At 42.6% G+C, this 23,987-nt stretch overlaps 2 protein-coding genes across 11 annotated transcripts in view; one reads left to right on the top strand and one right to left on the bottom strand.

The window, feature by feature from the left end:
• cfap46 (cilia and flagella associated protein 46) overlaps positions 1-12,932 on the top strand; it is a 31,733-nt gene extending 18,801 nt beyond the window's left edge. For all 10 annotated transcript variants that reach the window (XM_087144632.1, XM_087144630.1, XM_087144625.1 and 7 more), the window contains 31 exons: positions 297-527; positions 687-752; positions 918-1,066; positions 1,207-1,305; positions 1,485-1,632; positions 2,009-2,107; positions 2,256-2,620; positions 2,857-2,947; positions 3,265-3,353; positions 3,509-3,644; positions 3,869-4,015; positions 4,381-4,451; positions 4,643-4,721; positions 4,836-4,922; positions 5,124-5,276; positions 5,536-5,625; positions 5,799-5,888; positions 6,093-6,275; positions 6,386-6,483; positions 6,755-6,907; positions 7,123-7,246; positions 7,499-7,617; positions 7,843-8,054; positions 8,188-8,270; positions 8,531-8,591; positions 8,750-8,785; positions 8,960-9,062; positions 9,406-9,518; positions 9,714-9,795; positions 9,952-10,088; positions 10,985-12,932. In XM_087144632.1, the coding sequence (XP_087000758.1) occupies positions 297-527; positions 687-752; positions 918-1,066; positions 1,207-1,305; positions 1,485-1,632; positions 2,009-2,107; positions 2,256-2,620; positions 2,857-2,947; positions 3,265-3,353; positions 3,509-3,644; positions 3,869-4,015; positions 4,381-4,451; positions 4,643-4,721; positions 4,836-4,922; positions 5,124-5,276; positions 5,536-5,625; positions 5,799-5,888; positions 6,093-6,275; positions 6,386-6,483; positions 6,755-6,907; positions 7,123-7,246; positions 7,499-7,617; positions 7,843-8,054; positions 8,188-8,270; positions 8,531-8,591; positions 8,750-8,785; positions 8,960-9,062; positions 9,406-9,518; positions 9,714-9,795; positions 9,952-10,088; positions 10,985-11,427 (4,137 nt within the window). In that variant the 3' untranslated portion in view covers positions 11,428-12,932. The remainder of the gene's footprint in view (positions 1-296; positions 528-686; positions 753-917; positions 1,067-1,206; positions 1,306-1,484; positions 1,633-2,008; positions 2,108-2,255; positions 2,621-2,856; positions 2,948-3,264; positions 3,354-3,508; positions 3,645-3,868; positions 4,016-4,380; positions 4,452-4,642; positions 4,722-4,835; positions 4,923-5,123; positions 5,277-5,535; positions 5,626-5,798; positions 5,889-6,092; positions 6,276-6,385; positions 6,484-6,754; positions 6,908-7,122; positions 7,247-7,498; positions 7,618-7,842; positions 8,055-8,187; positions 8,271-8,530; positions 8,592-8,749; positions 8,786-8,959; positions 9,063-9,405; positions 9,519-9,713; positions 9,796-9,951; positions 10,089-10,984) is intronic.
• polr2b (RNA polymerase II subunit B) lies at positions 11,810-23,974 on the bottom strand. Its single transcript, XM_022235953.2, has 22 exons — positions 23,808-23,974; positions 21,847-22,070; positions 21,480-21,592; positions 21,188-21,348; positions 20,663-20,880; positions 20,353-20,517; positions 19,936-20,132; positions 19,573-19,756; positions 19,212-19,334; positions 18,719-18,862; positions 18,317-18,456; positions 17,706-17,972; positions 17,276-17,474; positions 16,724-16,989; positions 16,414-16,505; positions 16,118-16,239; positions 15,776-15,904; positions 15,542-15,631; positions 15,105-15,326; positions 14,729-14,889; positions 13,962-14,157; positions 11,810-13,480 (listed from the first exon to the last, which is right to left on the bottom strand). Exons 1-22 carry the CDS (start codon positions 23,824-23,826, stop codon positions 13,376-13,378), a joined length of 3,537 nt encoding a protein of 1,178 aa, XP_022091645.1. The 5' UTR covers positions 23,827-23,974; the 3' UTR covers positions 11,810-13,375.
• Between the last annotated feature and the right edge of the window lie 13 nt (positions 23,975-23,987).

Genomic DNA, 23,987 nt, shown 5'->3' with positions numbered 1-23,987 from the left:
AACTATCAGGAAGAAAGACGCCAGACAAATGTTGCCTACTACAATCATGACACACAGGATGTATTCTCTGTTGTGCAAGACCCTGCTAAGTGGAAACCTTTTCATCAAGGTTGATTTTTAAAGATAATTGTTGTAATTGTTAGGCTGAGTGATGGCGATGTTTTTGCTTTCTTGTTAAATGATCTGTAGGTATCTTGAATAGTAATTATTAGCCAGGTGCAAAACTTTTATTCCTGTCTAATTCTTGGGTCCAATGGAAAAGTTGTTCATGTTGTTTAAATATTTATTCATGGTAGGTTTCTCTGAGCTCAGCTGGTCAAGTAGCCAAGGAGATGGCCAAAGTCTCCATCTCTAATGAGCAGCAGGGAAACCAGAAGAATTCAGCCAAGGGTAAACCCAAGAAGGATGGAGGAAGCAAAGGAGGCAAAGAACAAGACACACCCAGGGAGAAACCCAAGAGGAAAGGCCCACTGGATGCTGTACCTCAGCATCCTGAAGACTGGGCCATGTATGACGTCCCAGATGAGGTGAACTTAATAATGATCCACACTCAGTTCCGGGCCAAACTGCAAGCACCAGCTCTTCAGAAGGTGTTGTGTAGGAAATTGTATATATTCTCGAGGAAAACAAAATGAGAACCAATTAATTATGGCAAGCAACCTGTTCTTACATTGTCTTTGCATCAGATGCGAGAAGCTTTCAAGGAAGACCACACTGGTGAAGGCATCAATAAGGACTCCATCACAAAACCGGTGAGGGTTTACTTTTTTCTGAATTCATTCATTGTTATACAGCATGCTGTAATAAACTTTGACAAACTTCTTTTGCACTCAGGATTTGAAGGTCTTGTACGAAAACATCTCAACCAGTTTACTCCTCCGTAGTTCACTTATTGCCTTTCTTTCTCACCTCTGCAGACTCTCAGCCTCTACTACTTGGATTGCCTGGTGTCAGAGCTCCGAGGTATCGGTTACAGTCATCTGACCTTTCCTGCCCTTGTCTTTGGTGAAGTCGTCGCCAGAGATATTGTGGAGTCTAATGTGACTGGAAACACGTACAGACTACTGTAAGCATTCTTTGAGGGATCTTAAATAATTTGTTTTGATTAGTTTTGTGGAAGGATTTCCAAACATCGTGAAGGCATCTATCGTTAAAATCGGTTCATTTTCTTGATTACCTGTGTGTATGACTGTTTCCTGCTTGTAGGTCTGCTGAGATATGCCTTGAGCTGAATCTGACCTCAGCTGCAAAGTTTCACGAGGCTTCTGCTGGTGCTCTGGGTGTCAGTGAAGATGATTTGGCCAAGTGAGTCGGATTTTACTATTTTAGGAAGATTGTTCAAGGACCTATTATCGAGGAAGGTATTGGCAGTTTGGTCTCGACACTCTTATGACCAACCCTTCTGTCACTTGCTTATATGTCATCATGGTGTTGGTGAGACGATTTTGCCCAGAATTTATCCAGACGATGCCTTCCTTTGACAGGTGTCGAGAGGAAACAGCTCGCTTCAAGGAGAGACAGAACCAGGTCCGGGTAGAGGCACAGCGAGCCAGGGAATTACAGCGACTCATGACAGCTGACGAGAAGCTTAAGAAGAAGCCCTCAAGGATTATCATTCCTGCTGACCAAAAGGTCTGTCTGCAGTTGATCTGATTATGAAGTTCATATCTTGTTGCAGAGGCATGTCATTTGCCTCTAAATTTGTCGTGCAGCCAAGGAGTTTTATACATGTACATGTTTTGCAGCCATTTTTGAAGTCAAAGTTTGCATCTAGCCAGTAGAACATCATTGGTTGTGTCCCTAAGCAGGATAGTCAATCACAATTTTTCTCCACCTGACTGCTACATATTACTTAGAATAGTATTAAATGCAGTTAAGACAGAATCTTTTCCAAATGCTGCAATGAATTTTGAAGCCACCTTTGTTACACAAGCACTGATTTTACTTCATTCAATTATTTTCGTCAATCGAATTGATATCTGTATAAATTTTCATCTTTTTAATCCAGACTGGTATCATCGAGTCTGTTTTGGGTCTGAGTAAACCCCTGAGTGGTATGACTTACAGGCAAGCCTGGACTCAACAAGCTGAGATCCTTACCAAGCAGGTAGAAACAAATAAAAGATCACATGACGTCACCCGCTTTGTCTTATTTAGTTCTAATAGTGAAAAAAAAAAATAGTTCTCATTTTATCAAAGTCACAGATTGACATTTCGGTCCAGTTTCGAATTTCTGTTTTATGTTTTCTCTTTAGGGTTATTACCAAGCTGCAAGACAACTGCTTAGTGAAGCTCACCTCTCCACTAAGGCATTTGATGACAGACACACCGAAGTCCACATTCTGCAGAACCTTGCAAAGCTAGCCTACCAAGAGGCCAACTATGGACAGGCCATCAACCTGCTCAAGGAAGCTCAGAAGTTTGACGGCAATGAGTCATTCTGGTTGGACACCACTGTCCTACTCGTGGATGCTACACTGGGAGATCTGGAAGACAGGGAGCGTAACAACAAAGCTAGAGCCATCATCCTGAAAGCTCTAGCATCTTACTCCGAGATTGCCAGTCAGAGACCAAACAAGAAGGACATGATGACCTACATCAAGGCCACACTGAATGCTAAGTAAGAGCGACATACTACGGCAACGAGATTCTTCGCTTTTTATACCTACAGTGCTGCTCAGTTCTTGTTCAAACATGGATAAATCTTATGGATCCGCCATCAAGTCTGGGTCCTTGAGACATAGACTAAAGATCACTGATTGCTGAGGAATGGCTCTGTCCATTTTTGATGCAAGCCTGTTCCCATTCAGTATGGCTCTCATACATTATTCTTTGGTATTTTTTATTGTTCCACAGATTTGCATCAGTTCAGATCAGCCAGGTCCTTGAGGAGAGTAAAGACACCATGAAACCCAAGGCACATCGAGAGCTACAAGCAGCTTGCCAAGTAATTCTTCTTGATATAGTTTCTCATTACTTCTCGTGGACCAGATGTCACCATATTGATACCTTAATCTCTAAAACTTTTTGTTCAATTTGATTGTTTTCCACAATATTTTGTCTCTGCCAGTAACGGCAGATGAATCAGAATTGATCCAACACAAATTTGCATTTGTGAGTGTAGCGTCGCGGAGCTGCCAGATTGCCTCAAATGCAGGCCTCACTGTTATTTTATAACAAGCCGCTCTCTACATATTAGTTTGTACACCTGTGCATATGGAGTCAACATCTTTCAAAATAATGCTGGTGGTGTTGTTCTTGCAGAGACTGCAACGTAGCGCTGAAGATTTTGTCAGAGCCGACTACAAGCGAGAAGCAGCACAGGTCATGCAGCAACATGCTAGCATACTCAGGTACTCAAACTCAATAATAGAGCAAATCCTCATCATTAATGACCGAGTCCTTTTTGATTCCATGACCAATCTCCTTCAGTCATCAGTAATTCTCTGTCTCCGGTGACACCAGCTTGTTCATCTTTATACAATCTGACTGGTTTATTGCCTCACAGGTTGTTTGCTTGCGACAGCGACGATAAGGAAATTCAGCATAGCTTTCTCTTACAAGCCCAGTCCATCATGCAGAAGGGAGTTCAGATGACGGATCACCTGCTGCAAGATGTCTGCACGCTGTCTGCAGTTCAAGAGGTACATACTCCACATACCGAGCGGAGTAGTCTCTTCCAACTTCCTCATTTTGTCATGTCAACATCTGTATCCCTGTTCCCTGCTTATCATTTTTAGAGCATCACGGTTTCTTCTCAGACCAACTAGTTTTGTACCACTTGCATTGAGTAGTTTTTCTCTTCTACGTCTGTTGGAATGTCTTATTGATGAGGAAACTGTTACTTGTTTCATTCTCGTCTCGTCAGATGAGAAGCATCAGCTTGCCTCTCCAGCGGGAGTCCTGCATCCTCAAGATCTCCTACGCTGAGCTCCTGATCGACATGTTTGTCATCTACGCTGAGGAGCAGAGACAACATCAGCAGGTTGAAGCTCAAAAAGGAGAAGTAGAGAAGGTAGAGAAAGAATACTGTGTGTATTGGTAAACAATCCAAAGAAACAAGGACTGACTAACCCAATAGAGGCTTTACGTGGTAGCCATCTTGCGGGGTAGTTCTTTTGTTCCGCAGGGAAACCTCTTTTGTGCATACCCTGTGGAAAAAAACACTAACCTTCAAGATGGCAGCTATGCAAAAACTCTATTCAGACCTGTAGCATCCACAGACTGTCTGATTCTGTTTGTTCCCTCTGAAAGTACACCGACATGACACTGAATGTTCATGGTGAACAATAAAGGTACGCCAATCATATTTTACTTGTGCTTTAGTCTAAGCCGAACACTATTTTGACTGTTTGCAAACTTTGTTCCCTTTCTTCACAGCTTGTTGAAGACTTCATCTCGGCCACACCGGTACTGACAGATATTGACAAGCAATGGCAGAAGATGGCAAGGTTGGTCTGACTTTCTTTCTGTAAAGATGCTTTCTTCATCTCGTGGTTTCTTCTCTTTTAACTATAAGCATCAGCTGATGCCAAACTGCATCAATCTCATGCTTTGTAAAGTCTAAAGAATGGATAATTGATTGGATAATTGATAGGTTTTCAATATCTGAAGTGTTTGCATTTTTGTTTACTTTTTTCAGCACATTTGCCACTGGTGCCCTGTCTGTCCTTCAGAGTGCGCACACCTTGGCTGGTTCCATTGGTCAACTCAAAGCAAAGGTTATACATGTGTTCCTTGTCACTTCGTTGCAGTTTCTGCCTCCATGCTGAACTTCACTCCAAATAATTACTTGTGCTATTTGAGTTTCAGCTTTTTTCTCTTGATGTTTGCAGACTTTGTACAACATGGGTCGTTGTCTTCGCATGCTGGCTAGCAGTCGTGGTGCCTCTCCACCAAGCCAGTGGGATCTCCAATACATGGTAAACATTGTTGTCAAATTTGGAAGTTTCATGTACTAAAGTTGTTAATATCTGTACTACTATTGGTGTAATTCTGTGACTTTGTTACTTCGTCTCTCTATGTATTATGTACAGAATTTTTTAGAGAGGCCTGCAGAGAAATGACTCTTGTATTCATTCCCAACTCATTACATTTTGTTGGGTCGTATCTTCTCGTTGTAGAATCTCACTGCAGGATCAGGAGTTGGTCAAGGCAGTCAACCAGTGAAGAACACAGAGGAGACAGAAGATGGGGAAGAAATGCATGATGGGAAAGATCTGGATGTGTCCGCCTCTCAACTGATCAAATATTCGTCTGTAGCAGTCAACATCAAGGTATGCTAAAGGAGGAAACTTTGCCACTGAATGTTATACAAGCACTGTCCTTTGCTTGTGAGAAGAGCTGACATGTGTAATGTCTTCAAGTAGGAAGAATTCATGGAACATTTCAGATATTTGCTCAATACTGATGAGCGTATGTGCTCAGTAAAAGTTCCTCATCTGTCAAATTTTATGGCTTAGCTAGACATCACACATGACTACATAGTCCTATAATGTCAGCCATATGTTTCCACTGCTTGTTTTTACCCATCAGGCAAATCAGACTTCCTCTGAGCTGTACTTGGCCCAAGCCAGCGAGGTGCTAACCCAGAGTGTGCAACTAGCCCTCCAGAAGGGAGACAGGGTAAAGATAGCTAGGGTTAAAAGTTTCAAAGGTCAGTCTGCTCAGTGCAAACAGCGGGCCAGTCTACTTGTCTCTGCTTTGTCTTGGGTTTCAATCTCTGTCTGATTGTAGAAGGAGTCGAAGTTTGCCAGTCTCTTAACATTCTCACTATTTAATCTTACTTTATCATGTAGAATTTGGTAGCAGCAGGATGCTTGGAGCTTGTAGAGAGCTGTGGACAGTATGACAGTGCGATGGCCTCCCAGTATTTAGCACTGTATCAGGTTAGATATGTGATGGAATATGTCTGCAATATTGCCGCAAAAGTATTTCAAAACTATTGCAGTGTCAGTTGATATATGCTTTAAATGATTCCTTTGAATGATTTGAATATCATGGATCAGTGTTTTCATAGTGAGAGAAATGAACCAGGTGCAAGGCTAATTCTTGGGGTATGTTACAGTGCATGTTTATTTCTTCGTTATCAGAGTTGCATGAGCTCCAAGTGTCTTGAAGACTTGCTTCTGAGGGCACAGCGAGATCCCTCCACCTCTAAGCAAGCAGCTTTGCTGCAGCAGCGACAGCGACTAGAGACTGATGCAGCAACCACCAACATGGGTCACGGCAGTCTGGCCAAGGTGGTTAACGAAAATCTGCAAGAATCCTCTGAGGTAAGACAGACATCTGAAAAGGAACTCCTTGGAGTGTGAATTCAATACTCTCATGATTTTAGTAGGTTGAAAGCTTTTACTGGAAGTGAGCTGTCTTGTTTTTGTGGTAGGCATGGAAACGCATCGCTGTCAGCCCCCAGCACATGGATCTGATCAAAGAGATGCCTACAAACTTCAACCTGGTCATCTTGCAACATTCCGAAGACAAGTTAGTCAAAAATAATCAACTCCTGTTTGGTTCATTGTCACTATTTATCTTTCTTTTTCACCATTGACCAAAAACTCTCTGTGTGGAAATATTATAACTAAACTTCATCTAGATAGAGCACTTCAGCTCTTGATTTGCCACTGTGGATAATTTTTTACTGAGAAACCTCTGTCAAAACTGTTCAATCCAAGTATACAGTTATATACTCTTTGTCTTTTTCAGTTTAGATCAATCCAATTTGTACCTATTCCTTCTTGAATTTTTACCTCAGGTCAACTTTGTATGGGGCCATTTTGGATCGACCCAAACCAGCGGGAGGGAAGGAGGGGGGTAAACCCTCCAAAGGAAGTCAAAGTACTGCATCAAGGGCAAAGGTCACTCGGACATTGGTGGAGCCTCATACTTTAGAGTCACTTCACAGGAGGTCAGTCAATAAGCAGTCTCATTCTGCATCTTGGAAGGTTATAAAACAGGAATTTTTCAGTCAATCCTCTTTCTTCACTGAAATGTAATTAACCCTAGAGGTGGTTCAGGTTTCTTTACTCCTCTTGACAGTACAGGCGTGGTTCTAAACTCCTAGCTTTGTACTTTAAACCTGCTTGACTTGTAGAGACTGCACTTTTCTATCATTTCATTCAGATTCCGTCAACACAAGCAGGATGTAATGGCCACACTGCTGAAGGCAGAGTACCAGCGATCGCAGCAGGCCCAGCGACAGAAGATGTTGGAGAACATCTCTGATGACATGAAGGAGGACATCAAGGTATTGGCAGGATTGGCGGGATTCGTACCCGAGACCTGCGGGTTTATGTCCAATACTCCACCAAGACGATTATGCCGTTGTTTATTGACAACCATCAGAGTCAACTGTCATCTGCCTATGATTGGATCATTCTTCAAGACTCTTTGCTAACGTCAGTGCACCTGTGCAGCTGATAGTATTTGAAAGAGAAAGCATTGTTTATCATCACTTCACTTTGATGGGGATTTGTTTGTTGATTATTTTGTGTTGTAGGATTGGTCTGGCGACATTGAGAAAGCCGAGGACAAACTGCAAGAGCAGTTTCTGGAATTGCTGCGAGAGTTGGAGGAATATCTGAAGCCTGTGCTATCTTACTTGGACCCAGCTATCAGGTAGATTTCATTGGAGCTATGATTGTTTTAAACAGGTTGAAGAAAAAGATTTATTATAGATACGTATTGTAATGTTATCATTCTTGAGAAACCGTGAATAAAATTCTATATTAAGCTCAGTACAGCAACAGGATTTGCTTTTGAATTCCTCTCTGACAGTTGAAACTTTCAACCAAATTGGACCAGAGGTGAAAAGTTCACTTTGTTTGTTTGAATTTACTGCAGAGCTTTGGAGACACCAGGACCAGCCCCGACATCTCGCTCAGATCCAGCCACCTCTGCTACTCCTGAGGAATGTGTCATCCTCCTGGCTGATAAGTGGCTTCTTGAAATGCCCCTTGAAGCTTTGACCATCTTCTCGTCACCTGCCATCACCTCGCTGTCTCGAGACTTCTCTTTGCAGATGCTGTACCATCGCATCCACAAGGAACCAGAAGGTACTTTATAAAGGACAGAGGAGAAAAACTGCGCTAGAAATTTGTGATTAGTATAAAACAGTTTTAAAGAGAATTATTAAACTGCTTCATTCTGTGTGAGTGACGTGACAGCCTGATGTTTGATCTTTTGTAGAGGAAGTGATGAGTGATGACAAGAAGAAGAAAGAAGCTGCAAAGATCAAAGCAGCTAAGGATAAGGCCAAAGGAGTCAAGATGGTAGGTGGACTGATGAGAACTCATCACAAGATGGTCATTGTTTAGGTGGCTGTCCTTAGAGACTATCAGAAGCAGTTATGAAAGTGGTCAATTCCTGTCTTATGAGGACAGATTATTAGGGCCAGCACCACAACAGAAAGTTGCTGGGTGCTGCTGGTTGATCTTGGACCCTAGTTAAGCCAGATGGAACACCTTGACTTGGACTGATTTAGGGATAATAATGATGTTGATTGATTGATGTGATCTTTTGTTCTGCACAGGTACCAATAGATCGTCCGGTACCACCTAGTTGCCTACCCATTGATACGCACAGCTTCAAGTGTATCCTTTGAATTTTTAAACACAGACACTTTGTTAGCGGTACATTTGGAGCATGGTATTGGAAGCACAAGACCAACAAAGATCTGATCAAGAAAATTAATAAATTAAGCATCCTTGAATGGTATTCATTATTTTCCTTGAAGGATGTCATCATACAGATGTCGTTGATCCACATTATGACTGCCCGGGAGAAGGTACAATTTTGTAAAGATTTTCAGATTTAAGTCCCTTCATTTTTTGAGGACAATCATTAAGAATAATCTTTGGTTTATTATAATGCAAAGCTTTTAACTCATTAAAATGCCTGAGAAATTTGACAGGTGGCAAGGTTTTAATATTTTTTGTATTCCTGTTTTTGTGTCTGACAGAAGTCAGTCATCCTGTGTATGAGCTACAGGAAGCTTTGAAGCTTTATAACAACCAGTTCTCAGCTCGTTGGGAGGGAATTACAGGCAGTGACCATGTACCAAGGTAAAACAAGACCTGCCAAGCTGGGTTATGTATTTGAAAAAGCATACTTAAGCAGGTCACCTTGAGGTAGCCGGAAAAATGTTTGATGTCTCTTGCACCCTTTAAAATATACTGTCATAGTGTAGCATTTTCATGACTCAATTTTGTAACATTAGTGACATTACAGATGATTAAGATATTTACAAGCCTTGTACTCAATTGCTATCTCAGTGAAATTATTCTATCGAAAACATACGATAGCAATATGATTTAACAATGTATTTTACCCTGACCAGTTCAGTATGACCAGGTCATTCATGCATGATCAATGCCATTCGTCGTTACTTTGTCTTTTGCATGGCAGTGTGGGCGAGTGGGAAGAACAGTTCCGTGAGTGCGCCGCTTTCATCTTCTATGGACTGGAGAAATTCTTCTCGCATGTCCCTCCGCAGAAACTGGCTCCCATGAATCTAACTGGTAAGCGTCTGCTGGTAATTAGCGCTTGACCTACAATGGTAGATTGGAAAAGAGCTACATGAAGATTTCATTGTGCTTGTTGGTTGCAAGCCCGATTACTTGCAAACCCTTCCGGACTATTTTGGCACAGCTCTACCTTTATGTTCTTGTTATCAAATCGTCAATGAGGAAATACGTTTGTCTTGTCTCCCACAGAATGCCAGTTGGTGATGATACTGGATCTTGTGCAGACAAGCCAAAGCTTTATGAGACAGTCCAAGATTGATGTCCAAAAGAGGTAAACACTGAGAAGAAATCACTCCAAAATGGGACTTCGAAGGCTTTTGCTCATAAATGCAATAACTCTTTTCGTGACAATTGACAGAGTTAATGTATTTGTCTACACTTTCCAAGCAGTATTTGCTCAATGTCCATTCTGTAATTATTTTGCCAGCAAAAACGAGTTGTCGCTTGAGAAGTCGGTTGAGACAGCCATGCTGTTGAGTCTGAGTGGGGCCGGCTGCATCATAGAGAATCAGTGGCATTGCACAAAACAGCAGAATGCCAACAAATTCCAGACACTATTGAAAGGTGAGGACTAGTGGGAGTGGGGGACGAGTTGGAGGGTTGATGATGAGGAATGGGTCAAGGTGTCAGGGTAAAGGTGAATGATAGGCTGGGTACTCTGGGGCAGCATAGGAGGGGTGAGGAGGGGTGGGTCAAGGTGTCAGGGTTGAGATGAATGATCGGCTGGGTACTCTGGGGCAGCAGAGGAGGGGTGAGGAGGGGTGGGTCAAGGTGTCAGGGTAAAGATGAATGATAGGCTGGGTACTCTGGGGCAGCATAGGAGGGGTGAGGAGGGGTGGGTCAAGGTGTCAGGGTAAAGATGAATGATCGGCTGGGTGCTCTGGGGCAGCATAGGAGGGGTGAGGAGGGGTGGGTCAAGGTGTCAGGGTAAAGATGAATGATAGGCTGGGTACTCTGGGGCAGCATAGGAGGGATGAGGAGGGGTGGGTCAAGGTGTCAGGGTAAAGATGAATGATCGGCTGGGTGCTCTGGGGCAGCATAGGAGGGGTGAGGAGGGGTGGGTCAAGGTGTCAGGGTAAAGATGAATGATCGGCTGGGTACTCTGGGGCAGCATAGGAGGGATGAGGAGGGGTGGGTCAAGGTGTCAGGGTTGAGATGAATGATCGGCTGGGTACTCTGGGGCAGCATAGGAGGGGTGAGGAGGGGTGGGTCAAGGTGTCAGGGTTGAGATGAATGATCGGCTGGGTACTCTGGGGCAGCATAGAAGGGGTGAGGAGGGGTGGGTCAAGGTGTCAGGGTTGAGATGAATGATCGGCTGGGTACTCAACTGACTTTGTGGTGACAAATTTCGCACATGCATTCCACTAGATTAAGAAAGCGCCTGTGCTGTGTTTGGTAGAGTAAGCATCTCAGTTCTGCAGTATTCTATTCTCTTAATCTGTCTTCTCATTCAATGATAGCTCTGTTGGAGATTGGAAGGACAACCGGTCAAACGGTCCGTCGGATGTTCATTCCGACCTGGAAGCAGGAGGGGGAGGAGGAAGAGGAAGGCGAGGGGGCGGATGACAAGAATGACGGCAAGAACAGTGTGGCATCGCAGCCTCAGAAAGCCAACGGCAGTGACAGCAAAGGAGACAAGTCCAAGAATGCCAAGGCCAAAGGCGACGAAGGGGGCAAGAGTGCAAAGGTCAAAGGTGAAGAGGGTAAGAGTGCAAAGACCAAAGGCAAGAAAGAGGATAAAAAGGAAAGTCAGGTGGCAGAGGTGAAGGGTCAAGGGTCACTGACTAGTGTAACAAGTAAAGAACAGTTGGCTGGCGGTGAAGAGTTGGAGTTAATTAACAGGCATTGGTTTAACTGTGTGTGTTATGGGTTGCCTAACCTGATGGTGACCCAAGTTAATTAATTGTAAGGTTCAAAGGTTGAGTTAAATGGAATTTAAAAGTTTGTTGTTTCTGATATTTAGTTTCTTTGATGGATTTGGGGTGAAGCTGGAACACTGGTGTCAGTTTTACAAAATACATGTTATTCCTCAGTGGACTTTAGTTGCTGTCTCTACACATATTTCGAGCTTTTGCCACTGTTTTTAATACTGTGTCACCTACAAAATGGGTTAAGTGTTCGAGAATTTGCAAAAACAACAAATTCTCCTTTCACATGTACATTTTGTTCAGCCACCCTTTAATAGACTGTCCATGTAACCATCCCGCTCTGGATGTCTGTGGCTATTTAAGGCTGCATTTCCTATCACAAATTCAACCTTAAAAAAACTGCCATTTGACATCAACTTCATACTCTTAATTAACCAGCAGCAAAGCTGATAGTTTATTCAAAAAATTGTTCAGTAATGTAATATTTACAGTGTGTACTTCAGCTTTTATGTACAGAATCCTGTCAGGAAAGGAAAGTTGTTTGTTCAACTTGCTTCCATGATACTTTTTCTGTCAAAAACCAAGGCGAATGCATGTGTGTTCAAAACAAAATTACTTTCACAACAGCGTATGCCTACACTTGATAACATGGCAAAAGCTTCCAATGAACTTAAATGAATTCTCCAAGGTCTTTCTTTGATAGGCAGGAAACTTTATAAAGGTTTAGCAATTTTAAACAGCATTTCCTTTCCAATGTGTTTTTATTACAAAATAACATGACGAGGCCAAACAAAATAATAGTTTTGCTTCCAGTTACTCACCCCAACCTAACAAATTCTGCCGACCCCCAAATCTTGTTATTGAAAAAACAAATAAAAATAAAAACTACTATTGCCAACCCTCATGCTTATAATCTCCACTTTTTTGTTGAGCATGCCAAAATTTATTTTCCACTGTTTTGCCATCGACAGGCCGGATTTTCCTCATTAAGCACCAATTTTTCTTTTTCTTTCGACGCGACAGCCAGGTCAACTTTGCACATCCTCGTTCGGACACTGAACAGTAGTGGAGAGTTCCATACACATAACACACGCTACTCAACCGTGCACGCACATGTACAGTATGTGCGTAAAGTGATACATATCCGTGCGGCTTGAAGCACAAGTCTTGTGTGTAAACAGTGTGGAATACACCGCAGCCCATCAAAATCACTTTGTAATTAAAAACGAAAAAAAATTGCCACCCTAAAATTTTTGACCCAAAAACTTTAGAAGAAAAACAAAGATACTACCCACTTTAATACCCAACCTATTTTTTTCCCATGTAATAGGAAGCACAACTATTATTTTGTTGGGCCTGAACTCTGTATGCTATGCAAGTGTAATTGTGTTTCTGAAGTGGATGCAAACTGTTAGCAATAATACACCATCCGTCCATAATCCTTTTCACAATACATGTATCACTTTTAGGTACCATTTGGTACCATTTAAACACCTGTTCTGGACATTGGAATTATTAAAACAAATCCTTGGCACTGTAATCACTCTTTTGCCTTGTTAAAGTTAATGTGGATTGTTGGCAAATATTTTATGTTTAGTGTGACAGATTATGTGCTTCACTAAAAATGTGAAAACAAATGTGTTAATTATTATCGACATTTGCCAAGAGTGACCCACGTTTTGAGGGGTACATTTCTACAACATTTGCATCAATCAGTTTGTCACACTATGCTGGAGTTCTCACTACTTCCTTTCTGAAGTCTTTGAGTTGGAAATTCTTCATCAGTCACTCTTCCACACTAGCAACCAACAAGGTGGTCAAGCAAAACCAAAGGTTGCTCAAGATCTTGGTTATTGAACTGTCAAGATCACAGCTGATGAAGAAAACTTCCGTGTCTGTTCCATAAACTTGGCCAAATTGGGAAAAGCTGATGTTCTATTGGCATCGTTCCCATAGGATTTCCACTTTCCATAGAAATCTTCCTCAGGCTTTTCCCTCCGGCATGACCATCATCCGTGGTGCAATGCTCATGGCCATCAACTCCTGGAAGAGGAGCTTGCAGGCATAGGGCAAACGAATCTGAGATATCTGCAACAGGAAAAGATGTAAGAGGGTTCACTATCTTCCTGGAGAAACACTGAGAAGTCCTTGGAAAGGGTCCAATTATTCAATATTTTGCAAAGATAACGTAACTTGGAAATGAAAAACATTTTGGCACGTTTACATCAAAAATACTCTTGAAGGAGACACAAGTTCTTCAGAATCCTGTCTGTTTTTGGAGTTGAATCCACCCTGAGTCGAAGTTCACCCTTTTCCGTGGTAAAGAGGAGGACAGACAGGCTGGTGGGAAAATTTCGACCAGGCTTGTGCACGCGCACACATCAATTCGCCTGGCGAAACATGTAGTCTTCATTCTAATGTGTAATAGTTGAACGTTATCAAGGCATGCCCTGTGCCAAACACACACCTGCAGGTTCGTGCAGTAATTTCCCACCAAAAGATATTCACTTCCCTGTAAAAACACGCCCTCTCTTGTTCCAACTGGAGGGAGAAAGTGTGATTTCTGTACCTGAGTTTTATTCTTGCAGCCACGGCACTCAAACGTGTTGTTCCTCAAGTTTGCAATAGCAATGAGTCCACACAGGTTGCAGACATGAACTCGATAAGGATCAGATACCTCGAACAGTCTCTCCCTCAGGAACTGGGCTGAGCCGTGAGAGATCTGACAATCACGTTCCATCTCGCCGAAGCGAAGACCACCATCACTGAGATTAAATGATGAGAGTACACAATCAAGTCAACAATGATAGGTTGAAAAACCATTTACGTTAAAGGCAGGGCTTAAATTGACATTGAAAACTTTCTCCTGTGTATACTCTTTTAACCCTAACCCTCGTCACTCCTCTAAAATCCTTCGGGCGGTTTCAGAGGATTTTGGAGGATTGAGGGTGAATAGTTAAAGTGTATGGCTGATTGTGAAGGATTCCATGAGTGAAGGTTGTGGGCTGGACGTTGTGTTGTTCTTGCTCAGTCATGCATAAATTCAGCCCCATATTTCTTTTTAATCAACCGCACTGCTCAAGAATGCCATTCGCACTGCCTCAACATAATGGCAGGAATTGCCAGAGAATTTCGAAGGATTGAGGCAGTAGGCTCACCTCCATGTAACATTTTCAAGAAATTTTGGAGGACTTTGTAGGCTTGAGGGAGAATCCAATTTTGTTACCCCCCAAATTGGATGATTCTGGAGGATTGAGGAGGGTCCCTAACAAACAGGACCGGGGGGGGGGTTAGGGTTAAGAAGTACACTGAGAAGGTGAAGGATGCCAACTTTACCGCGATCTGCCCTCCATGGGCTGTCTGTTCAAGATCTGCACAGGTCCACGAGCTCTGGAGTGAATCTTGTCATCTACCATATGCTTGAGACGTTGGTAGTAGGTTGGACCCAGGAATACCTGAACACCAATCTTGCGGCCAGTGAAACCACAATAAAGCACCTGCAAAAGACAACAAATAGGATTGAAGACTCTATGTCAGTATAAAGAACAATCAAGGACTTTGAATGCTCTGAAAGATTTAGTGTGTGATTAAATTCACATGGAAGGTATCATATTTTGAGATTAGAGGATAACTGATTCTATTTTTAAAACATATTTTGATGTCTTCACTTATCATTTGCTCAAGATCCAATACGGCCAAGTTTTATTCCTACCTCATTGCCTCTCTGATGGTATCCATACTCATGCAGCAGATCCGAGATCTTCTGTACGTTGACTGAGTCGTTGAACGGCGTTGCATCACCAATCTCCCCCTTGTTGGCCGATACTTTACCCTGGAGGCATTCAATCAAGTGACCGATGGTCATACGGCTAGGGATGGCGTGAGGGTTGATGATGATGTCTGGATTGATGCCCTCACAGGTAAATGGCATGTCCTAAACAGGTGGAAAAGAACATGAGGAACTGTTACAACAAACGTCTCCACTAGATGTCTCTTTAAGAGCTGAGAGTAAACTACATGCCTTCACTGGTTTTATAACAAAGCCAAACTCCTCTGAGACTATTGAATAACCACAAAGGAGGCTTGTTCAATGCTGAATATTACTCTCGATGTTAAAGGAAATGAGCAACGTTAGAGAATCAGCCCTACCTCTGGTCTGTACTTCATTCCACAAGTACCCTTCTGCCCATGTCTGCTGGCAAACTTGTCGCCGATCTGGGGAATACGCACCGACCGAACCTGCCGACAGATTCAACAAAACCACCAGCAAATTCAGAGTCATCCAATGCAAGCTTCTGAAATAAATGATTTGATGAGACTCCAACAAGAAACTGATGGGCGATGTGTCAGAGTTCTTGTCACACCAATGCTGCCATTTCTCACCTTGATCTTACAAAACTTGTAGCCTTCCTGGTTGATGCTAATCATGACCTGATCAATGATACCAGTCTCTGAGCGTCGCATGAATGTGCTACAGTCTCGCTTGGTATACCGTCGACTGGTACCCTCCAGCTGTAGGACACAAGCAAAGTGTCATAAATATCAGTCCACTACAAAAGCATTTCCAGACCTTAGATCACCGAACCACAGCATACACTATTTAATGATTAAACAGTCGCTGTACAATTTCTAGGAACGTCACAGTACAAGAAGTCCAAACGAGACAGCAAAATGTCAAAGACCAAGAGAGACAAAGAATGTTGCAAAAGAACCCTACTCTGGTACCTCATCATCATCCTCAGGTTCTGTTATTGTTTTGCCGATGAGGACATCATCTCCAGACACACGAGTGCCAGGAGGAATGATGCCATCGTCCTCCAACTTTTCATAGACCGCTGTTCGCATCCCTGGAGGAAAGAAGAGCAAAAACAGAGCGATACTATCATTTTACTACCACAAACTTGAACCAAAGTCTTGAGAATGAACTTGCAAGAGCCTCTAATTTCATGTGAATCTTGACTGAACAGAAATCCAAACTGGCTTTTTTCTCTACACCAAAATACATTCTACAGTGGAATTACCTCTGCAAAATTCTCGATTTGGCTTCTCAAAAATCTCTTCCTGGTCCATCTTCTTGGACTCTGAGTCCTTGTATGACCGGTAGAAGACTGACCTGACGGACAAAGCAATTTTAAGGTAAAAGTGGCTACCTTCCAGTTGTAAATTGCTGTTAAGTGCATAGAATCCTTCAGAATACGTACCTTATTTTTCGTCATAGGATTCAAATTCCATCTGAATAGACCTGAAAGCACTGAGCAAACAAAGCCTATAAGAAACAGGTTTTGGAAAAAAATTCTTCAGAAAAAGCTTCTCGAGGTTTCAATCACTGACCTGAAGAAGCCTCTATCGACAGCTCCTGAGTTCAAGATGACAGAATCTTCCTGGTTGTAGCCCGTGTAGGAGGCAATAGCCACTATGGAATTAATACCAGCAGGCAGCTCTCTGAATCGGAGGTACTCCATGGACCGTGTGGTGGTCAGAGGTTTCTGGGGGTAGTACAGCACGTGGGCAAGGGTATCCATGCGAACGTGATAGTTGGTGATGTAGACGCCCATGGCTTGCTTACCCATAGCTGACTGGTAGGTGTTACGGGGTGACTGGTGATAGAGAAGACAGGTGTGTATTGAGTTTGTTATACTTAACAGAAAAACGATCTGCTTATCAATGCTAGACATAAACATAAAAACCTGTCCCAGCTATTGCAAGCTAATGTAATGCCATTGATTTTTTCATTTTGACAAGATATGAGAAGGTTTAACAGACAGCGATATACAAAAATCTCAATGCAATTGCCCCACAAAATGGCAGAATTTCCTTATACAGTCTTGACATGCATCAAGCTGTTGGGCTGAAAGATGGTAAGAGATGGAAGATCTATAATACCTGGTTGTGATCAGGAAAAGGAATGATGGATGCACAGACACCCAGGATCATGGACGGATGAATCTCACAGTGGGTGTATGTAGAGCAGTACATGACATCCTTCTCGTGAAGGTCATCAGGGGTCATTGCCAACATGATGGTCTCTTCCTCATTGGTGTCGATATACTCTACAACACCGCTGGCAACAAGGTCCTGCCAACTGATGAGACAAATCGTGAGGTATGTTATTTAAGGCTAACTGAGGACAGGAGGTGTCATTAATCTTGGTCGCCATGCAAAAGCTTGCCTTGAATCACGAGGTGTAGCAACAATGTCTTTAGTCTAGGAAATTCAAATGGTTATATCTATGTGCCCTGAGATAACACAGTGTACCAGATTTTATTCAAATTTAACTTGCAAAAGGCTTATTGGTTCATGAACAGACCCCTACCTGTAGTTATTGTACTCCCGTTCTTTCAACATGTCAATGTGTTTTCTCTTCAGTAGAAGTTTCTGGTTCTCCACGATGAGCAATGGCCGACAGATGCGGCCGGCATCCGTGTAGATTCGGATCTCTCTCTCCCGAATGTCACGTACCATGGACACCTCGGAGACGATGATGTCCATCTGACGACGTAGTTTGCGTAAGGTGTTCATGAGCTGCTCAGGCTCACGATGAATGCCTACCCAGCAGCCATTCACAAAGATCTTGGTCGCTCTGGATTGATCAACAAGGGATTGAATCAAAGGTTACAGCTTTCAAATCTCACCAAACTACACATTCCTCATTTATGTTCTTGAACATTCTGTCTAATGCCACAAAGACGTAAGAACTATCAAAACTTCTCCAGCAACACACTCTCTGGCCAGGCTTTCTAAGCAATACAACCATGAGGAGGTTACACCCAAACCATGTTAAGCCTCCTCATATCCGGAGACCCCTAAGGCTGTATCTCTGACTGGGAAAAATTTGATTGGAGACTCTGGTGCTTCATTTCGGTGGGTTTGTCTCATTTGAAGGATTGCATTGGATCTATTTATTAGAATGGTATGTTAACATACTCGTTGATGGCCGACGGGGCAATCTCTTCCAGGTTCTCCATACTCCATTCCTCAAGAAACTCCAGGATGGGACTAGGTTGGGAACCTACTGAGATGTAGGCCATCAGAGCAAGATTCTTGACAAGACCCACAGCGTGACCCTAGACACAACACAATCCAAATGTAGTGGTAAGTATGTTGGTTTCCAAAAGGAGACTTGGATATTGAATTCAACTCTGGACTTCCAACGAAATTTTTATTGAAAAAAGAAATGCAGCTATGAAAATACAACATAAAAGAGTCGGCAAGGACTGAGAGTAACTGAGACAATAATCTTGCAAAAATGCCCCGACAAGATTCATAAAATGCCCCTCAAAAAGCAAACAAACAGTCACATGATGCGAGTAACCACTGACCACTAACCTCTGGTGTTTCAGCGGGGCAGATCATGCCCCACAGTGTGTTGTGTAACTGACGAGGTCTGGCCAGTTTGCCGTCCCTGCCCACAGGGGAATTGAGTCTACGAAGATGGGACAACGTGGACACGAATGTCAGTCTGTTCAATACCTGTACAGAAGCAACAACAAAAAAAACAGATCCTAACTTTCAATCCAATTCATGGATTTCATATAAATCAAACTGTTAAGAACACTTTGTGTTCACTTACAGCTAGCTGCATTCCTAAACCATGACAACATGACAATGACCACAAGTAATCAATAATTAATTGATTGGAGAGTTGCAGAAAAAAAAATTGATACATCCGGAGGGAAAAAAATTAACCACAATAAGAAGACATAAACTGCCTCACTTCTACATATCAAACACATCACCAGCACATCCTGGGAGTTGTATAAGAGAACAAGTTAATAATGCCCTGTTTGGAATACTAGAGTCCAATGAACGGAAGTTTTACCTGAGAGACCCCAGCCCTGGCAGCATGAGCTTTCTTCTGGTCACCCCAGTTCCCTGTGGCTAGTGAATACTTTAAGCCATCAGAAATGATTCTGGTCTTGATGGCTAACTCCATACTGAAATCCTGCACAGAAAAATCAATTAGCACAACTTGCTGAGGGGTGTTTAAGTGGGTGTTCAAGCTCTCATGTGTAATTTTGATTAAGTGGCAATGCCAAGTGTGACGGTAGAGAATTTCTGTGGATTTTCTACCGATTCACCTTGGGCTGCTGTAAGAAAGGTTTTAGCTAAAAAGCCTCCAATGTCCAATTTAACTGTTAAAAGGAACATTTTATTTGGAAGGGGTGTGGGCTGTAGCTGACCTTGCCCTTATCGATGAACTTCTGAGCGTACATCCGAACCTCCTTCAAGAGATTCTTGAAGAGGTTTCTGAAGAGGAAGGCCAGTAAGGGTCCAGCTAGATCCAACCGTTTGTTGCCATAGTGATCACGATCATCCACTTCTCTGCGACCCAATGCCGCAAGGAGCAGTCTGTGAACACAGTACCTGCAAAGTTCCAAAAGAATTCCAACAACTTAGAGAAGTAGTATCATTACACTTTCTGATTGTAAAATATTTCAATCCACTTTGAACAATTTTAATGATTCTAAATAAGCTTGAAGGATTTAAAGAGAACATTACGAGTTATCATGTCCTTATCAACATCCATTCTTTAGTTCTCTTACCCAAGGAAGTAAGCCTTCTTTGTTTCACAGAAATCACTGACGCCTACATGTGGCAACATCTCTTTCTGTAGGATCTCCCGTGCATATTTGATTCTCTTCTCCTTGGTGACACCTGGCTTTGCTCCACGAGCACCGATGAAATTCAATGCGACACTCTGTTCCTGGATGACAAATGCCTCATCCAAGGAAGGTTTCACCTGGGTGCATAAAGATGATTCAATAGCCAAACAGGAAGAACAGGCGTGACATAGCTCTAAATATACTTCTCAGGAATTTGAGACTCAAGTAGATTAGCTGGGAGAATAGTAGAAGCCATTACAAAGCAATTAATCTAAATGCTTCATAGGATCTGAGGACAGGTCAGGGCAAGAAATACACAGTCAAGGTCAAAGGCAACAAGTACGACATTTTCCTTACTATCTCCATCATTTCAGGATCGTCAAAGTCATAGATGATGTGTTCTAGGATGTCCCTGTCGGCGACAAACCCTAGGGCTCTGAAGACAATCATGATGGGAATCTCCAGGCGAATATAGGGCAAAATGGCTGCAATGCGCTGACCAATGGCACTCTTCCTGGAGCCCTGGAGGTCAGAAACAGAATGCAAAATCTCAAAAACTGAGATCCATAATAAAATGATGTGAATAAACAAGAGAGCAACTGCATCCTGATCCCAAACTTCCTAATTTGTGCTTCTCAAAACAGGATACTGATGAAAGACAGCCTACCTGCCCTCCTTTGGCCATAAGATGCACCCAGATAGTACTAGTAGGACGAGAGGAGTTCTCCAAGCAGGACCGACACTCAGCAGTGAAGGCATACTTGGTGTCTTTCTTGCAGAAGACGTAGACCGAGTTAGTGGCCATCTTCTCTTGAGCAATCAGCACCTTCTCTGAGCCATTGATGATGAAGTAGCCACCAGGATCCAAGGGACACTCATTCAACTCTGACCAAAGCCAAGACCATAGCAATAAACGGTTAGCGTACTTATTGCTGAAATAACGACAACTCTGGACAACGTAAAAAATCAGCAATATTTTTCACTAGGAACAAGTAACTGAGGGACCACTTCCAAAATTGATAATTTTTTACCAGCTTCCATCTTTGAATGATTGATACATTATGCTTCCTCTTTGGGATTTCTATCTTGCATGTTTCTGTTTCCATCTGTCAACAGACGTCTTTTTTTGAGACAGCAGCAAGTAAACCTTCCTTAAATTTGACAAATCTGTTCGGAGTGACTGTGAGCTCACCTGTAAGATCACGATCAGTCAGGCCGCTAAGCAAGCAATACGTGGAGCGAAGCATGATGGGAATCTTGCCAATGAATGTCTTAAGATGCTGAGTCTCTGATGTTTCTTCACCATCTTGGATCACTGTCTTCATGATGTCTACATACAGTGGGGCTGAGTAACTATGAAAATAAAAGTGGGCACTGTCAGAACAGCTTGAAAAACAGGTGACTTGTTCAAAAGGAGATTTCTTGTGACTCTCACACCCAATAAGTGCTTTGTCTTTAACCCTGCCTAACAAATCAGGACTTACGTGAGATTACGGAGTCGAGCTTCATTGGGCATCATTGGACTTGGCGAGCCATCCTTCTCCCAATGTGTGGGCTTGGAGAGATAGATCTGCTCAAACTTCAACAAGTAACGCGTCTATGCAAAAAAGAAAATGCAACCGCAATTAGACAATTCATGTGCAATTCTAAGTATAACGTCTATATTCATATATATCTGACATACATGTACGATAATCCAATTTTATTTTCCAAGGACATGCAGGCTATTTTGCAAGCCACATCTTCCAAAAAATAAACATATGACCCTAAACCACAGGTGGTACCTACCCATGCATTCTAGTTTTGAGTCTTTTGTTCTCCCCCCCCCCCTTTTTAGAATGATGTTCTTACAGGAATCTCCATCTCTGTGGATGTGTGTTGAGCCTCTGCCTGTAGGTCAACGGCTGGGGCATCCTCCACGATTCGCTGGACAGACATCTGGATGAACTCATCAAACGAGTCGAGCTGTTGTCGGACCAGACCCTTCTCATCGAAGTAGGAGCTGATGACAATCCAGCAGGCTTCTTGCCAGAGATCTTGCGTGATCTCATCCGAATCATCCTCTTCATACGGTTCTGAAATGAGAAGAGCCAATTTCAAAAGTGTTAGACTAAAGAGACAGAGCATTGCCGTGGTGGATTCAAAGGCTGCACCGGGCACAAGTCCCCCCTCCTTTATTTTTACCGACTCATTCTCCCCCCCCCAAAAAAATCAATGACAATCTTAATTGAAGTTTTGCCGATGGTTGTCTTGCAACCAACGTAAATTCGCGCCACTTCAAACACATGTACACAATGTAGACACACAGACACCCAATCCAAGGTACGTGTACAATGTAGGGAAACTGGTATCCAAGGTACTAAACAGCAAACATTTTGGTACATAAATAAGGCCATAACAGCTAATCCGTAACATGTCGCGTCTGTGCCTTTTAAACATACCTGAAAACCTTCCTAAGCAGTGGCAACATCATGAATAGTAGTACGTAGCTAGTACTATTTTTAGTAGTAGCGCCATGGCATAATTGTCAAGTGTGAGAGTGACGGACAGCATTAATGGAATCACTATCTTACAATGAAAATAGGCCCCATGTTCAGTCTTGTTTCAAAGTTTATTTCACCATTTCACATGTTTAAGACTACCCCCTGAACTGTGGGGTTAGACATCTGCCCCACTCCCACGAGCAGGGCAGACGTCGGACCCTATATTTCTGGGGGTAGTTTAAGACAAGGCCTATAACTTGTAGAAACTGTCCTCCCCAAACATGTCAAAAGAGACTGCAAATAAATCAATTTTAAATTGAGTCCAAGTAGGCCTGCAGTCAGTAGAGTAGCAATGAGTGAATTAATATTAAGCTTTGCACTGTCATGGCTGTTCTCTGGTTATGCTACATGTACCAAGTACTTCAGCTACTGCTGTACAGTTAACGGGCCCTATGCCTACTGCAAACCCCACACTTCTCGCCATATTATTAAATTATTCTGGGCCGTAGACATGATAGACATGGCATGTCATGCATGTAGAAAAAGGGTCTCAGTAGGTTGCACTACACCAAATATGCACCAATAGGAAACAGCGCAAAATCGGACCGAAATAGCGCCACCTGTTGACTCTCGTGAAGACGTTGGTCTCCGTTTTTTACTGAAAATTCAAGATTACAGCCAGGAGATCACTTTTCGTTTCAATTTCTTGGGGGTTAGCCACAAAAATCTTTTTTTATTTCAAGGAAGATACCCCAAAACAGCAGTAAAACTCATTTCTGAATGTAGATGCCCACCTCTAATCCAAAATACTAAATACACTGTAGGCCCACAATTTGAGGCTTTTTCTGATACTGATACTGGAAACTATCAGTCCCAAATTCGGGAATGTTTCTATGATCCCTCCTGATTACAGCATGTCTTATTGTAAAAACCCAGTGGGATTACAAAATATTAATGAGCTCGCACGCAGAAATACAACAATTTGGCATGTTCGGAGGAAGACACCCAGTAGGCCTAGGGTCTCAGTCTCACTTGTCAGACATTCGAGTTTCTGCATGTCCTAAAAAAACCTGTTTCCGCCCAAGCGCACCAAAAAAATTGAGCTAGGCCTAACGTTATATTACCAATCCTTGTAACGAAAGCTGACAAACTTTCGTAGTATTTTTGGCTTTACCTTAGGCTTAGGTCATTCTAAGTTTTGTGCAGATGTTACTTTGTGAAATCACATTTTCACATTTCATCGTCAGGAAGCCATTTTGTCATCAAAATAGAGACAACCATGTAAGCAAATTAGTTCAAGTTTGTCAAGCAAAATAATATCTTATTTACCATCATCTTGGCCATACATGATGAATGTGGTTTAAGGAGACTTTGATAGGAGTTATGTTCCCAGAGGACCTCTTAAATGGCCGATTAGGACAGATTTCCACATGACCGTCCTCCTATCCTGAGGACGCGACGGTAGTATCGACGCGTTTACGTACGTACGTACGTACGTACGTACGTGCA

Source organism: Acanthaster planci, linkage group LG13, assembly GCF_054643075.1.
Source record: "Acanthaster planci isolate LZ-2023a linkage group LG13, COTS_SCS, whole genome shotgun sequence".
Lineage (NCBI taxonomy): Eukaryota > Metazoa > Echinodermata > Asteroidea > Valvatida > Acanthasteridae > Acanthaster > Acanthaster planci.
The sequence above is the reverse complement of the archived record's forward strand: the minus strand, read 5'-3'. Positions and strand labels throughout refer to the sequence as shown.

Coding starts and splice junctions, on each gene's coding strand:
- polr2b (XM_022235953.2), bottom strand. Junction 21,593..21,846: donor CCACAGAGATGGAGATTCCT/GTAAGAACATCA, acceptor TTTTTTGCATAG/ACGCGTTACTTGTTGAAGTT. Junction 18,457..18,718: donor GCCCCGCTGAAACACCAGAG/GTTAGTGGTCAG, acceptor TGTTGTGTCTAG/GGTCACGCTGTGGGTCTTGT.